Source organism: Silene latifolia, chromosome Y (assembly GCF_048544455.1).
Source record: "Silene latifolia isolate original U9 population chromosome Y, ASM4854445v1, whole genome shotgun sequence".
NCBI classification, from domain to species: Eukaryota; Viridiplantae; Streptophyta; class Magnoliopsida; order Caryophyllales; family Caryophyllaceae; genus Silene; species Silene latifolia.
The window spans coordinates 324,029,256-324,047,179 of NC_133538.1; the positions used below are offsets into that span (position 1 = coordinate 324,029,256).

At 42.9% G+C, this 17,924-nt stretch overlaps 1 protein-coding gene across 1 annotated transcript; it reads right to left on the reverse strand.

Annotated features, from left to right (window-relative positions):
• Nucleotides 1-12,854: 12,854 nt before the first annotated feature.
• On the reverse strand, nt 12,855-13,295 carry LOC141631318 (uncharacterized). The gene has a single exon (XM_074444006.1). The coding sequence runs from the start codon at nt 13,293-13,295 to the stop codon at nt 12,855-12,857; it is 441 nt and encodes a 146-aa protein (XP_074300107.1).
• Between the last annotated feature and the right edge of the window lie 4,629 nt (nt 13,296-17,924).

Genomic DNA, 17,924 nt, shown 5'->3' on the forward strand with positions numbered 1-17,924 from the left:
TTTTGGGGTCACATTCTATTTGTGGACCTCCGTTCTAAAACCGTTTCAATGCTTATTTAGTTAGCTCAACGTATGACTGTTTTATGGCGTGAGAATAGAGTCGTAAGGGGATGATGGGTACTTGGCTTTGTGCAGAGACGAGTGCTGCTATCGCGGGTTTTCACCTTGCACTTGAGGACTGGGTCTGGGCTCGGTTTTATACATCTTTTGGTTCTGTTTTGGATTGATTTTTGGGTCGGGTTATGAAGTGGTGTGAAGGGTGGCTATGGGTAGTCGGGTGGTGGTCGCGTCGGGCTACTCGTGGCTTGCTTTTGGGCGAGGTTGCTAGCCTGGATAGTGGCTTGGAGGGGTGTATATGCATGTATAATACTCGTCGTAAACTAGTCTCGTTTTGGTTGTTATTACACGTCTTTGTTTGTGGCTTTTTATACAACTTTTGGTGGGTGTTCGTGGGCTGTTTGGTGGCGGGAATGGGTGGTTTAGGTAGCTGTTGGTTATGCCGTGATTTAAGTCCTTGAGTCATGGCATTAGTTGAGCTTGGCGCAATGTTGGCCATTTGAAATTATTTAATTTCCGTCTCATATTTATATAACGCAATTCGTTAAATATTTCGTTTACTTATCATTTCAATTGGACTTGTTGAGAATGAAAGTTGGGCTCATTATATTCTAGTTATTGAGCTTGGCTTGTAGTTTGGGCCATACTCATATTATGGGTGCTCTCGGTGCCAAATTTGGTATATGTGAATCGTTTAAATAACCGTCTCGTATTTTATATAACGTAACTCGTTAAATATCATTCATTTACATATTAATTTAATTAGACTTATTAAGTTAATTGGCCTTCCCATATTTAGCTGTTTGAACTTGTCTGGCTAATTTAATTGAAATTGTCTCGTTAATTTAGTTGGACTTGTCTAGCTTACTTGTTGGGTTGAGTTTGTTCTATCCATTGGACTTGGTAGGCTTCGCTTGTTGGGCTCCACATTTTATCCCGTATAATTACCATAATTCTCACATGAAGTAAATTACTCTTTATCGCTTGTTATATTTTATTTAAACGGCATGATAAATTATAAAATGGAATGTTTAGTAATATAACACAAGTATCAGTCATTATTATTAAATAGTTATTTGTGAAAGAGTCATATTCTTAATAATCCCGTCCTTGAGCCTTGGTCCTATCGGACACTAGGGGTGAGCCATAGGCCCTCTAGTTGCGATATGATCGTCGGGAGTGATGTTCCCATCCGTACTTATGGTGAGATGCAAGCCATAAGTATGAGTGTGACATTAATAATCCCGTCCCATGTACTTGTTTGTTGTACTCGTTTATTCTATTTAACCGGCATGTATAATTATGAAATGAAATGTTTATTTATATGTTACAAGCATGAAAAAGTTATTATAAATAATTACTTATAAGAGTCGTATTCTTGTAGAAATGTCATATTATCATCGTATATGCTTGACATACATTTTTGCCCTGCTTGTGCTGTTCTGGCAAGCACGGGTTTGACCTACTTGTGCTGTTCTGGCAAGTAAGGTTTTGGCCTACTTGTGTTGTTCTGGCAAGTACGACTTTTGGCCACTTGTGCTGTTCTGGCAGGTGAGTCTTATCTTAGTCTTTCTGCCACTTTCGTGTTGTTCTGGCGATTGGGGTACTCGGTCTCCTTAGTAGTCGAGTCTTGGGTGCGTCTTTGTCTTTGGCGGCAAGCACATCGAATCGGGATGTACACCCGAGAATCTGCAGATTTAGACTAGGACCGTATTATTATCGTAGTCCTACCCGCGGAAATTATAGTCTAAGAGTGATAAATGTCTTGCATTATTTGGATGGTTACTTTGGTCATATCTCCTTGAAATACGTGCTCGTGGCTAAGTGGTCGTGTCTGTTTCCTTGTCTTTCTTATTCAATTATTTATTGTTGCTTATGCCTTACTTGTTTATTCCATCATTTCTTTTACTCTTGTTGGTTTAAACACGTATGATCCCATGTTTAGTTATGATTCGATTCACTCATGTCTTATCCAATATGATTGTTTGTTTATGTTCTTTGTTATGTTCGTTTCGACATATTGTGGCTGGGAGAACCTTGAGTTACTCCCCACTGACTGTGGCGTTCATGTTTACATGAAAGACAGGTGGTGAAGATGCTTACGTGGGGAAGACGTGTGGGCTAGCGAGAACTAAACCCTTGGGCCTTAGTTGCTAGTTTAGAAACACCTTATTTGTTTATTCGTGGGATATCTTTTCCCCGTTTTCTAGACTTGGGTTGTAATAACCTAATTTTGTCTATTATTGTATTTGTTTCATTTCATTTTGGTACCCGCGTGTTAGTATTTAACTAGTAATCTAAAAGTTTTTAAAACCTCATAAAATTCCGCTTTAATTTATTAGTTATATTTTCCGCTTTATCGAGGGGTGTCACAACTACCAACAAACCAAACATTAACGTCATCATGATCATATAGACGTACCCCACATTAAATTACATATACTCTAATCACTTCCATTCAACCCAAAAATATACTTAATCCAACATATACTTAAAGGTACAAGTACAACACACATTACTTTCTCATTTTATCCAACAATTTCACAAAATCACTGCTACAATGCAAGTACAACACACATTACTCCAAACACATAACAACTCCTAAGACATCCCCATGTTGACCGGCAAGAAATTATAAGGGCCTCAATGCGACTTCGGGACGTCTTCCAACTCTTTGCGGTAGCTCCAAAATAACTCTCCCCGGGTTCATTTTATTTAAACTTTATATGTTCATTAGGTTCATTGGTTTTAGGTTCCAGAATCGTCGCTCTGATACCACTTTGTAACACCCTCACATACCAAAGTGCCTGACCAAGACCACCCTAGCATGGGAGACTGCTACCATCTCTTTTTCCTGAGGCTAGTATATCAAAGTTACCATTCCAAAACAACAATTATTAAGGTATAACGAATTAATGCTTATGTATTCCAAAACCAATTCCAAAAACAATGTTCACTAGTACTCAGACAACTAAAACTAGAAAGATAAATCTCGTGACAGCGGAAGCTAGACTCGAGTGATGACTCCCCATCTCGTCCCCAAAGTTAATCATCATCATCACCAGTCATAATCTGCTCACCATCACCGAATGAATCACCACAGATTTTACAAAACAACAACGGGGTCAGTTTACTGCATAATCAAAATAAGACAAGTATGATAAGATAAATAGCTTATCATCATCCACCTCCAACTCCCAATCACAACATGTAACTGACTACACACTAAAGTGTGCAGCCCTGCCAGTGGGGGACCACAGCCGTAGCTATCTAAGCCCCCGCTCATCAATGAGCGATAACCCTGTCCATTAATGTGCACATCCCCTCTTGTGGCGGGTTCCACAGAGGGCGAAACTAAGGCGTGAAGCCACTCCCGCAAGTGATTCCACTCAGCCGAGGACGCACCTCGCGAACATCACCAACAACCATCACAACACCACCATCAAACTCCAATTCAACAACAGCAGATAATCATGATATCAATCGTACAAACAATTACAACACAATCTTAAATCAATTAAACAGTCAACCGAGTAGGGAAACACTACCTTTTCGCAATCCAAGCACACACAAGCAATCAATAGCAATTCCCCATGACACCGTCACCTACACACAATAATCACATAATTCCAATTACCACATGTCACAACCCATTTCCCCCAAATCACAAATTAGGGCAAAACCCTAAAAGACAAATTAATGAAACTTATGAAATCAGAGGCTTACCGACACAAGCGACGCAAGAAAAGATGAACTAGACTCACGAACGATCCACGCAAATGAGAGAGAGATTTGGAGAGGATTAGAGTTACGTTGTACTGCTTAGGTTTTGTTAAAATGATTAGAAACTGTAAATCGCGTCTTAAATAATTCTAATCCTTTCTAAATCAAACCGCGGAATTAATACCCGTCAGACCGGATACTCGGTCGAGTATAGAGTATACTCGGTCGAGTATAGAGTATACTCGGCCGAGTATCCTCTACTCGGTCGAGTATTCCCACACTCGGCCGAGTATTCCTGGGCAGTAAACTGTCCAGAAACACACGACACACTTACTCAGCCAAGTAAGCCATATTCGGCCAAGTAACAGACTTATAAAATCGTGGTACTACAAGAGGTAGAAGAGGAGCAGCCCACGGAGGAGTAGCACGTAGAAGAGCAGCATAAAGAAGACTTGATTGACGACCAAATTGTGAGTAATCAAGAGGTAGTGCCGCATCTGCCCAAGTCTGAACTAATTGATGCTAATGTGATGTTGGGTAAGGAGTTACTACATGTTCGTGATTGCTCGGAGTTTCGTAACAAAGACCTGTATCAATCGCCGCTTGATAAGCCGATTGACAAGAAACTGAATGCTGGAAATTATCGATGTTATTGGGTTTTGAATTCAGTTTCTATGGATGTTCACGGTGGTCTTACTACTTCCAGCAAGTATTGTGTCGATTCTGTGACACTTGTGCAAGGAGGGTGGCGGGGTGAAAGGCACAAGGGACAGTTGTTCAAGAGGCAAGGACACAAAAAGGACAGGCACAACAAGCATATGCATAAAAACGAAGGGAGGTGTCCAATAAACTGTGTAAGGATCGCTACTGTCATGGTCAAGATGGGGTGGTTAATATTCGATCCGGGAGGGCGATGGTCCAAGAATCAGGTCGATTATTTTTCGAAGAAGGGGAGTGTGATGCAGGAGCATGCTCGGAGGGACTGGTTAAACGGTTTCTTAAAGCGTATAGTAGCTGACTGTGGCCAATAGTTTATTATTGTTATTTTTATTTATTGCAAATAAAAGATTAAGAAAGTTTAGATAATTTCCTAATCTCTAGCTTTATTTAATGATTGTTATCTTTAGATTTTATTTGCTGGTTTTAATAGCTTGACGCCCAAGCTAAGTTAGGCTACATATGCTAGTATAAATAGGACTGAGTTGTAGCCCTAAAATTATATATATATATATATATATATATATATATATATATATATATATATATATATATATATATATATATATATATATATATATATATATATATATATATATTTATTATATTGTCATTTTTTTTTTTCGTGTTCATGATGAATCCGTTGTGAACTTGATATCGAATAATATTGGATGCAACTACAAAGAACATGTTCCTAATTGGAAATCGGCGTCATCTACTCTAAAGAAGGATTGGTGGAATTGGTTTGAGGTATTAGCAATTGTCATTTAATTTAATATTAGGTATTTTATTCATTTATTTTATATTTATTTACAATGAAGTTTATTTTCTAACTTTATTGTTTATTGAACAGTGGCGTGTTAGCTACGATCCCCGCGACAAGGCAATTGTTAAGAAGGCTTGGGAAGATGCCATGAAGACCCGTTTACGGCAAATGATTTATCGAGCTTATCATAAGGAAGAGCATGAAAAGCCGGATTGGATTAGTGTTGAGTTTCACCGTAGATTGAAGAATAGACCACTTGAAGATCCTAGTTTCACGGAAAGATCGGAGCAGAATTCGGCCAACCCTAAGTCGGGAAGTGACGAGAAAGGGAAGGCGTTGGGTACTCACCGAATGGGTCGAAAAAACACATTGCAATATATGGACTCAATGGTAATTTCTTCACTTCCTTTTTTAATTTATTACCTTTTTTTTCTTTAACTTTATTTAAAGTTAGTAATTATATTTAACAAGTATCAAAATTGTAGGTTGATAAAGATGGGAAAGGAGAAATTCCGTCCGCTTTGCAGTTGTTGGAGAAGACAAGGAAGCATAGCACAAAAGGATGGTTATCCAAAAAAGGCAGTCAATCTTCGTAAGTTACTATAATTATTTAATTTTTAACTCATTTTTTCAATCATGATTATTTAGTAGATGGTATCTAATCTTTCGTTTTTTTATTGATATAGGGTAAGATCATCTCAAACAAAACTCAACTTCAGAGTCAAGGGGTCGAGAACATCGATGATAATAAGATTTATATTGAAGAACATGGAGGATTTGATAAGAAAGGTAGAGTACTTGGCGCGGGAAATGCAGCACCACAAATCTGGGAGCACCGCCGCCGCTCGACTCGTAACCTCTTTTCTACTCCTCATACTCCGGGTTTTGTTGGTAGAGTCGCAAAAGAGAATGCCCGACTTAAGCAAGTCGAGGCCGAAAAATCTCAAAGGCTTGCGGCAATAGAGGAGTTCTTGAGCCAACAAGGTTTTACTACTCAAACTTGTAACCCCGGAGGTGTATCTCAAGCTAGAAATGACTTTGATGATGATGGTGGCGACAATGCTAGACCTACTCCTACTCCCGTGTATTGATTAGTAGTTGTTAGTTGATTAGTAGTTATCACTCCTACTCCCGGTTTATGGACTTATTTAGCTTTCTTTGTTGAACAGTTATTGTACTAAACTTATGTAAACCTTTTATTTTAAGTTAATGCGAAAACGTTGTTTGGAAATCACATCTTGAACGAGTTGTGAATTTGTCAATTGCTGGATTTTCTGTATGTTTGTAGGAAACCGGGAGTATATTTAATTGCTTTCAAAGCAATTGGGGAGCTGGAAAAACGCTGTAAACCCCCTGGTTCATTCTGCCCTGCGACGGATTTTCCGTCGCAAATTTTGACTAATGGGTTGACTTTGGGGACACGTGGCCTTTATGAACAGTGTTCTGCGACGGAATATCCGTCGCAAATCTTGACTTTTTGGTTGACTAATGTGCCTACGTGGCCTGTATGAACAGTGAACTGCGACGGATTTTCCGTCGCAAATGTTGACTTTCTGGTTGACTAATGTGCCTATGTGGCCTCCAAAGAACAGTGAACTGCGACGGAAATTCCGTCGCAAGTCCATCTTTTGCGACGGGTTACTGCGACGCTTTGATCCCTCACAGATTTTACTTTGCAACGGAATTCCCGTCGCAAAACTAAATTTTGCGACGAAATAAAGCGACAGAATAAATCCGTCGCAAGTTCTGTATTTGCGACGGGATTGGCATATTTGCGACGGAGTTTTCCGTCGCTATGGAACCTTTTATTTGTAGTGAAAGGCAGATTACAGTGATTAATAAATCGTTCTGTGTGAACAATTTTCAGCATTAAAACTTGCGAGTTTGAGTGTGTTTTGATCTTCCTTGCGAGGTTGATTGACTGATTGTTTGAGTGTTTCAAGTTCGTACCTTGCGAGGCGGAGAACGAAATTCACAATACTATCCCGGTTACTTTGTTACTTGTTACTATTCACCGTTCGTTACTGTTCATCATCATATTCACGAAAATCCCACACAAAACAGCATATCTCATGTTATTTTTTTTTTTTGGAAAATGAGGACAATTTAATTAAACAAAGACAGGAGAGTTCAATACAAATTAAGGGGGAGGGTCCGGGGATAAAGGGGTACAAATGTTTGCAAGATCCAAATTATACAAGGATAAAATAAAAGGGGGGACAACATCCCAGCTAAAAGTACCGCCACTGGAGCTTGAGTCATGCAAGGCGAACTTAGAAATGCCATCCGCCACATGATTCGTTGATCGCTTCTCATAGATAATGGTCGTTGAAGGTGAGACTTTTAAAAGTTCCCTGCACTCCAAAATGATATTAGTAAAGGGTCCACATGGAGCCGAATTACCCAAGATCGCATTCACCGCAAGAGTACAATCAGAACTTATAATGAAATTCCCAACATTGGAAGTAGCAAAAATAATACCATTCCTTATCGCAATGAGCTCGGAGACGAAGGGGTTAGGGGATAAAATTCTAGAGGACCAACCATAAATCCAAACACCTAAAGAGGAACGAGAAACACACGCAAGACCGGCAAGGGAGGAGGAAGGACATGAAGCGCATCGACGTTGATCTTAGACCAACAAGGCGAGGGAGGGGCCCAACGGTTTGGGTAAAAAGAGGTGACAGGAGTCGGGCGGGGACAAGGGGTCGGCGGTGACGGGGTCGGAGTTTGGCGCGTTGGGGGGACGAAGGAGGGAGTACAGGTGCTGATGGTTTGGGCAGCGGTCCATTGGGAGGCAAGGAAAGAAGAGAGGTTGATCCAGTTAGTGTCAAAGGGTGGGTTAGCACCAGAGAAGACAAAGTCGTTGCGCCTTAGCCAGAGGCGCCAAGTGAGAAAGGAGAAAAGAGTAATCCAAGATTTATTAGTGGAGGTGCAGTTTGTTTTAATCCAGGTTTGAAGGGGGAGGGAGTAGCAATCAGAGGGGAGGGTGAAGTTGTCCCAGACAAAGCGGGCATGGGCGCAATCGCGGAGAATGTGAAGAGAAGATTCATCAGTCGATGGGTTAGAGCAGGCTATGCATTGAGGAGAGGGAATGACAGATCTTTTGTACAGGGTGAGGTTATGTGGGAGTTTGTCCCACCAGGAAAGCCAAAGGAAGAGCTTGATGCGGGGTTGGGAGGGGATGTCCCAAAGCCAGGTCAGGTCAGAAGGGGGCAACGGGTTGTCCGGGTCACCCAAGATGAGGTCATAGGAAGTACCAATGGAGAACTTATTCTTGGAGGCAAGGGACGAAGTAATGAGGTCAGGGAGGGGGTTCGAAGGGAGGAGGATAGAGAGAATAGATTGGATGAAGGAGGGGGGGAGGTTATAGTCAAGAGCGTCAAGGTCCCAATTTCCATTAGTGATGATTTTTGATAGGAGGTCAGTGTCAGAAGAGGGGGAGAGGGGTCCGTGGAGACAGTTTCTTAAAGGTCCAAGGGGGGACCAATTGTCATACCAAAGGCGGATGGTGGAGCCATCGCCTATGGACCAAGTGAGGGAGGGTTGGAGGAAGGACCAACCATTAACAATGCCTTTCCAGATATGTGAGCCACGCCTAAAGGAGGGTTGGGTAGGATTAGTGTGAAGATATTTGCTATGCAAAGCAATGGAGGCGGAGTTGCCTTTGAGGCAGAAGATTTTCCAGGCAAGCTTGGTAGAATAGGCATCATTTAAAGGTCGGGCTCTTTTAATTCCTAGCCCTCCATTAGCTTGAGATTTCGTTACTAGGTCCCGGTTAGTGAGATGGAGTTTTCGAGAGGAGAGGCTGGACCAAAGGAAGGATCTATTGATTTTATCGATGAGAGAAGAAATAGAAGAGGGGAGGTGGAGACATTGCATGAGGTGGGTGGGGATGGAATTGAGAGTGGATTTGATGAGGCAGAGTCTTGCAGGGCGAGAGAGGAAACGAGTCTTCCAATTGGCAAGTTTTGCATTAATCTGGTCAATGATTGGCTGAAGATCGGTTTTGTTAGGTTTGCGGGGGAGGAGGGGGAAACCAAAATAAGTTCCAAGGTTGGAGGCTTTCTTAATGCCAAGAGAATCTTCGAAGAGGGAGATATTGTGGGGGGACGTCTTCTTAGAGAAGAAGAGTCGGCTCTTTGAAGTATTGAATTTTTGGCCCGAAGACGAACAAAATTGGAGAAGAACATCCTGTAAGGCACACAGGTTGTTTTCGGAAGCCCGTCCAAAGAGGAGAATGTCATCGAAAGAGAGGTGGGAGAAGGTGGCTCCCCCTTTGCCAAGAGGGAAAGGAGTCCAACTAGAGTCCGCACAAGAAGAGTGGACTTGGATTTGGAAAGGGCTTCCATGCGAGAGAATGAAAAGGTAGGGGGAGAGAGGGTCGCCGGCGAGGCCCCTAGAGGGGAGGAAAGAGGGGTAGGGGTTCCATTCAAGGTAACGAGGTGGTAACGGTGGTGACACATTCATGATGAGAGAGATTGTGTCATTGTCGAATTTGGAATCGGAAAGGCACGAGTGTATGAAATCCCACTCAAGCCGATCAAAGGCTTTTTCTAAATCGAGCTTATGGGCGAACCAGCCTTTCTTACACCTGGACGCACTCATCGAGTGAATGATCTCAGAGGCGATGATGTAGTGGGAATCGGTACCCCGGCCAGGAATAGAGCTTCCTTGGTTAGGAGAAATTATAGTGTGCATGATGGGTTTGAGACGGTTAACAATGATTTTGGTGACAATCTTGTAAACCGTGTTGCAGAGGCTTGTGAGCCGGAATTGCTTAATAGAGTTTGGGGAGAGAGTTTTGGGAATGAGGGAGATTGTAGTAGCATTAATGATGGGGGGGATGGTAAGGGTGTCAAAAATATTTAAGATGAAGGGAATGAGGTCAGGGGATATGGTGTTCCAACAATGTTTGAAGAACCCAGCATGAAAGCCGTCGGGTCCAGGGGCTTTTCCAGAACCTAAAGAAAAAAGAGCGGCGTGGATTTCCTCTAAAGTGGGTTTGGTGCAGCAGTGGAAAGAAGGGCAGGCCACGGGACTAGGCCTAGAGCACGAGTCCTTTTGAGAGGGATAAAAATTAAGGAAGAAGGAGGTTATGTGTTGAGCAAGACCTGTCGGTGAGTTATAAGTGTTGCCCACGTCATCAGTCAAGCAAAGAATGCGGTTGTGGACACGGCGGATAGTAACAGATTTATGGAAGAAGGCGGTGTTGCGGTCTCCATCATTGAGCCAGTTGACTCGAGAACGGTCCTTCGAGTAAGCACACTCAAGGTCAAGAATGCGGTTGAGGGCAAGAGAAAGAGAGTCATTAAGATCAAGGAGAAAGGAGGAGTTTGGGTGGAGGCAAAGTTGGGCTTGAGTACCTTTAAGGCGGTTAATGAGGGTTTTCTTTTCCTTAGATAATTTCCCTATTGTGGTGGAGGCCCAGGTGGAGAGGTGTGTACTAAGGAGGCCAAGTTTTGTGGGAAGGATCCCGTCTAACCCGCGCCAGGTAGTGAAGACAAAAGGGTGGAAAGATGGCTCTCGAAGCCAAAGGGATTCGAATTTGAAGGTCGGGGGGGTGGAGGTGGGTGTGGCAATGACGGTGTCAAGGAGGATAGGGCAGTGGTCAGAAGAGAGCCGGATGAGGTGTTTGTTGTGTGAGTTAGGAAAGATATCCAGCCAAGCATGGTTAACCCAAACCCGGTCAAGGCGTTCAAGAATAGGGTTGGCCCGTCTACGGTTAGTCCAGGTGAACTTAGGACCCGTAAACCCCAAATCCAAGAGATTACACAAATTCATGGTATCATTGTACAGATTGACTCTGTTAAACTTAACATTCCTGCCACCGAATTTTTCGGAAGCAGACGACACTTCATTGAAATCACCTTGGCAGACCCAAGGCAGAGACATGTTATCAGCAAGGTCAATAAGAGAATCCCACAGGAGTTTCCGAATTCTAAACTTAGGACTAGCATAAATGGCAGAGAGGAAGAAATTGAGGTTAGAAGAAGTTACATGGACCACCGCATTGATAAGTTGGCCCCCCTTGTTCACAGTCGTAACCGAGACGTCTCTCTCATTCCAGAGGATCATGATACCACCGGAGAAGCCAATAGGATCAATGATATCAAAGGAATCGAAAGGGAGATTCTGCACAATGTCAACCGCATTCTGGCCAGCTACTCTGGTTTCCGAGAGGATGACAATATCAGGTTTATGAGCATTAATGAGGTAGGAGATATGAAGTTTGAAAGAGGGTCTTGCAATTCCTCTAAAGTTCCAAAAGATGATCTTCATGTTACAATGGATAAGGCAGGAATCAATGAGGGCAGTTGGATCTGCCTCCCGCTGTTTTGGACCTTCCCCGAGAACGTCCTCTTCCGCCTTCCCTTGGAAGGTTGCAAAAATAGTCCTCGGACCCACAGTGCGGAAGTCTTCCCATGCCATTGTCAGATTTAGTTCCTTCATCTGAAGAGTTGTGTGAATCACAAACACCCCATTCGAGAAGCTTGCCACTTGGAGCTCTTTGTAAGTTAAACTCAATGGAAAGGTCCTTCTCAATCGAGGTAAGATGGGAGAGGGGTCGATGAGGAAGCTCAACTCCTGTGGAAGCACCGTAAGTGGACAAGATGGGCGCTCCCGGGCGGACCGGCCATTGGAGGAGGCGGCGAGCACGAGTGGCGATCCTTCGAGGTCGCTGAGATCTGGTAGGTGAGCAGGAATTAGACGGTGCTCGAGAGAGAAGGGGTCTACCATTTTTAGGTTTAGAAGATCTGGTGAGGGGGAGCGAGGATGGGCTAGGAGTTGGCGGATGGTGAGCTCGCAGATTGGAGGCGAGTCTAGCAGAGGATCTAACAGGTAAGTTGTTGTATTGATTGGGATCTCGGGAAGGGTTAGTGGTGGGAGTTGGAAGTAACCCAGGGAGGTGGTCTTTGGATTGATGGGAAAAAGGATGACTGGTGGTGGCGGATTTCGAGGGTAGTCCTGGAACAGGAGGGGTGTTGGAGGTCGGGTTGAGGGGATGAAGAGGCGGGAACGAGTGGCTGGGGTGCGGTTCATGGTGAGGTTGAGGGGATGCTGCGGCTTTTATTTTTTCCGGGCAGGAGGAGAGAGGTAGTGGGGGAGGTTTGAGGAAAAAATTTGAAGCAAAATTTGATTTCCCAAGACAGAAGAGGGAAGGGAACAAAGCAGGGGAGAGGGGTATAGAAAAGAGGGAGTTTAGGAGGATTTTTTCAAGAGGATTCTTTTCCAGAGGGGATAGTGGTAAAGGGCAGATGGGTGGGGTAGGGGTAATTTTTAAAACATCAAAAGAGTTGACAATAGCTGGGAATGAGGCATTAACTTTATTCTGGGGTACAATTGACACACAAGCTTTATTCTTATAAGGTATAATAGTCCAATCCCCTTTACTGACTTTTGGATCAATGTTAAGAGAAACTTTGGAATTCGTGTGTTGGGCAAGTCCCACAGGAGGACTCATGTGCTTGACCGAATGCTTAACCGGTCCGGGGTCGGGGAAGCAGGGGCCTGATGATTCAAGACACTTCCCATAACAAAAGGATTTGCATAAAGAGCATATGATTTGTTTATCAACAATTTTTACCTCCTAGCACAGAGAACCAATCCATATCTTTGACGGCGGCGGAGTAGTTTGGTCGAGGTAGACAGAAATCCTGGCAAACCTGGCATTTTTGTTCTTCAAACCATTGTTATCAAACTTAATGAACCCACCGAGTTTATCACCAATCGCACGAAGGACGTCAATACGATGGTACTCAATCGGCAATTCAGGGAGGACAATCCAGGTTGGGACAGAGGAGATGGTAGCAAAGGACGGCCGAAAATCCGGAACCCAGTCTTGGACATGGAGATAATGACCATGGACAAACCAAGGTCCATTACTTTTTATAAAATGTAACTCAGACGGTCTCTCTAATTTGCAGGAGTAGAACCCCTTGCCCAGTCCAATTAAATTAAGATTCCCATTAAATTTCCACAAGACCCGTAAGGTTGAAGCAAGATGCCCGGATTCGATGGACTTGCCCATCACTTTTATGATGAGGGAGTTTTTCCAGGGTGATTGGATTGAATTGAGCAGATCGGCGGGAAGTTGAATCGAAACCGAATTATGATCGGGTTTTCCCGAGGAGATAGGAGAAGATGAAGAGGGGTTCTGAAGAATGATGGGAGGGATGATTGAGGAGGTTAAGGAAGATTTATAGGTTGATGGGAGGAGTTTGTTTGGTGGGATGACGGTGCCGGCGGAAGGGGCAGAGGTGGTGGAGGGGGGGTTAGGGGTGTGGGAGAGTACCTGATTAGAAGGCGGCGGGTCATTATGAAGAATCTCATAGACGATCGGTGCGGAGGAGGAGGAGGGTGAACAAAGGGGTTTTTCATGAGTGTTAGGCGGTGGTCCACGGCTGGTAGGCGGAGGTTGAATTTTTTGTGGGTCGCTCATTATTTTTTTGGGGTTTTCTCTCACATCTCTCTAGTTCATCAGGATCTATTAATTACTATCAATTCCGCTGCATAAGTTTTGTTAATTAATCATGTTGCAAATCTGTCCTAGATCGTAGTTATTTTACATCAACTTCCCATGATTTAAGAGGGCAAAACAACCCCTAAATCGTCATTTGGCTTATATCTAACCCAATGGTCTTTGTAGATAAACAAAACACTGTAGGTAAATCACAAAAAGTACGCAACTACTACTTTGTTAATTCATAAGAATGATAATAACGGTAATTAGTTGTATTTAAAATAGGTCAAATATAGTAATTGAGACAAAAGGAACATGGCTAGGGCTAACAAAAGATTGTCCCATTCATCATTTAGCATTTAAAGCGAATAAAACTTACTACTATGGATTGTTTGTTTTTAAATACGGTATCTCATAAGTCATAACGACATAAATTAAAGCCCTAGTACTTATTGCAATAATATTGGTCTCCAAGTTAGGTAAACTATACTAGCATGGGGGCTGATAGTTTAATATGTCAAACCTTTTAAATAAAGTATGAAAAAGCTTAACATGGGTTGCAAATTTGAAGAGACAAAAAACAAAAGACAAAAGACAAAAGACTGTAGCATTTGTTCAACGCAATTATCCAAACACAATCTTATCACACAAGTAAGGCGGAGCAAACTCTGGTAGCCAAACTCGTTTTTTTGTCGATGCAGCTACTAAGAACAAATGCACAATAATCAATTGTGTCAACAGCCTACTCATTTATTAGTGAAGTTTCCAATTGAGCAAATTATGCCTTCTGCAAAATGGAAAGTTGGAAACATAAGTCATCAATTTAACACAAACTCGCAAAGTAAGATCATACTTCAATTCATCTGTAATTCTCGTGGTAATCGTTTTTCGTTAACAATACCATGTCAAAATCATCAAAACAAGTTCCGTATTAATGCTTGACGCTTGCTCCTTAGTAAACCATCGTTATTGACATTTCATCGTATCAACAAAACAAAAGAAATCAATTAGCAAGAAAAACATTATATACAACATCTTATATGTATAATGTATCACAGTTTGAAACTAAATATTGGCAAACAAATTAACAATTAACAATAATAGGTCGATATCGAGGAAAGGGAAATCTATCGCGGCTTAGAATATAATAAATGTTCATATATACAAATAGACTTTGTATCCTACTCAAATAGAGAGTGCATAGTTATGTATGATTCTCAAATAAAAAATACAATATATTGGGCTTTGATTTTTCCATTACGTACATGTCTTGAAGTTTAATTGTTGAGCACTACATAGTACTAACTAATAATTTTCTAAGCGTTGAGGAACAACCCTGCAATAAACATTACGTACTCCCTCCGTTTCGTTTCGATCAATAACTATCTTTGTTTCAAAATCCTCTCAAAATAAAGTCAATTGCTAACTACTTATCGGAACATAGGTAGTATATCTTTAGATAAAGATAAAACGACAATATTTATTTTCGCATGGCGTTAGTTACCTTCTTTTGTATAAATACCATGCAAACACCATGCTAATCCAAGTAATCCATATATACGACGTAAATGTAATTGTGCTGAAAAAAAAAAAAACAAAGCCATCATCAATCATCAATGTAGTACTATTAGCAACTAAAAATTTACGTGGAAAACCATCGAGAAGTTGAATGAATGAATGATGAAGCAAGGACTATATATTGGAGGAAGATATATATATTTCGTCCTGCATTGCACGATTCCAGTTTTGGTCACGGAGGGCATGGTGAGGGGATTTGGGTAAGGGTGAGATGGCGGGGCTGGCTATAAGGGCTTTTGGTTTAAAAATGCCGTGCATTGCACGAGTGGACATGGTGTGGGTGGGTAGTTTGGGTGGAGGCCGTGGTGGTGGGGGTGGGGGAGGTGGTGGGGCAGGGGAGTTTGTGGGAGAAGTAGTGGGTATGGACGGGGTAGTAGTAGCTGGAGTTGAGGTGTTTGGTTGCGGGATTGGAGGGGAGTCAGGAGGGGTTTGAGGTGGTGGGTTTTCAGGAGAGGCAGTATGGGTGTGGGGTGGCGAGTGAGCAGGTGAGTGGGGTGGTGATTGGTCAGCGTGGGGGGTGGTGAGGGGTGGTGTAACGGGTTGGGAACATGCGTCATAGAGGAGAGGGGTTGGGGTATCATGGGTTGGGTCGAGGTGTATGAGTGAGGTTTGGACCGTGACAGTTCTGCAAATGGGAAACGAGTTTCATCGTAGATGACATGGCGAGAAATAAGTATTTTTCCACTAGAGAGATCAAGGCAGCGGTATCCACGTTGGTTTGGTGGGTATCCAATGAAGACACACGGTTTGGATTGGGGAGCGAGTTTATGGGGTCGGGTTGCAGTGATGTTTGGGAAACAAGAGCAACCAAAGACTCAAAGGTGATCATAGGAGGGGTGTTTGAGGTAGAGTGCGGAAGTGGGGGTCTGATAATCGAGTGTGGTGGTGGGAAGGATGTTGTGGAGATGGACGGCTGTATGGAGAGCATCGACCCAGTATTTAGGTGGAAGGGAAGCATGGTTAAGGAGGACGAGTGTTATGTCATTGAGTCGTTGGAGCATTCTTTCGGATTTGCCATTTTGTAGGGACGTTTGGGGACACGAAAAACGAAAGACTAGGCCGTTTTAGGTAGCGAAATTCTGAAAGGATGTATTATCAAATTCTCGACTCAAATCGCATTGAAAGGATTTAATTGGCCTATTAAACTGAGTTTTGACATATGTATTAAATTGTATGAATTTGTCGAACACTTGTGACTTGTATTTTAGTGGGTATATCCAAACAAATTGAGTGAAATTATCAATTAAAACCATATAATATTTGTGACCATCTTTGCTTGGAACGGGGGAAGTCCATAAGTCACTATGGATGATGTCGAATGGTGCAATGGTGCGAGACAAAGAACTATGAAATGGTAACCTCTTATGCTTACTAATATGGCAAGAAGAAAAAGAAGGAGAGTCCAAATTTTTATTATTACAAGCAATGCTTTGACGATGTTTTACAAAATGCAAAATAGATGCCCCGGGGTGTCCGAGACGGGAATGCCATAAATCAGGGCCGTGCACAAGAAAGGCGTGAGGCGTGCTGGGAGAGGTGCGTGGCTGACTTTTTGAGGGAAAAGTGGACATGGGATAGAGCTTGCCATCACTGTCACTCCGTAAAATCGTTGTCCCAGTCGGAATATCCTTCACAGAAAAGCCAAATGGGTCAAATTCAACACTCACATTATTGTCTTTGGTAAATTGGCGTACAGAAATCAGATTTTTAATTATGTTCGGGGTGTGAAGGACGTGGCGTAGGTGTAGGGAACGGGAATTAGTGTGTATAAGTGAGGTACCCGAGCCCAAAACTGGAATGCTATTGCCGTTTCCGACATAAATAGAACGAATATTACTCGTATTAAACGGGGAAGTAAGCATACCTGGGTCAGAGGTCAAGTGGGATGATGCACCTGTATCCATGTACCACGGGTCAAATTGTGACTGAACTGATAAAGCCTGAAAAGCTTGAGCGAGATCCGTGGGCTGTGGGGGTTCGACATCGGTCACAAAAGCTTGCCCCTGATTGCGTTGGTGAGGAGGACGGTACAGGGTCCGAGGTTGACCGCGAGGGAACCATGGCTGAACCCACCCAGGGTAAGTCGGGTATGGGCACGGTGGTGGTGTCCAGGACCAGGGGTTGGGTTGGGTCCACGGGTTCATTGATTGAACAGGCGGTTGTGGGGCATTGGAATTATTATTGTTGGATCGATTATTATTATTATTAGAATTATTATTGTTATTGTTGCGACGATATGAACGATTATTATTGTTACTAGAATTACCCGAATGTTGTTGTTGACGAGGGGGACCCGGAGCAGTGGCTTGCAGTGGTGGATCAACCCAAGATTCAGCAACAGCCGCAACAGGAGCGGCAGGGGCAGGAGTGGACTCTCGCTACTGGATTGACGATGAAGTTCGAGTTCGAGCATGCTCCGTGTTGTCTCGAAATTGGGAGTAGTCTGGTTGATGTAAGATACTACCGTATCGTATTCGCGAGGCAAGCCACGTACCAGCTGAATGACGAGACGGCGGTCAGTGACAGGAGCATCGACATCTTTAAGCATACCGGCTAATTCGCGGAGACGCTGACAATACGCCTCGAGCGAAGGCATGTTGGCCAATAGAAGTGAGTTAA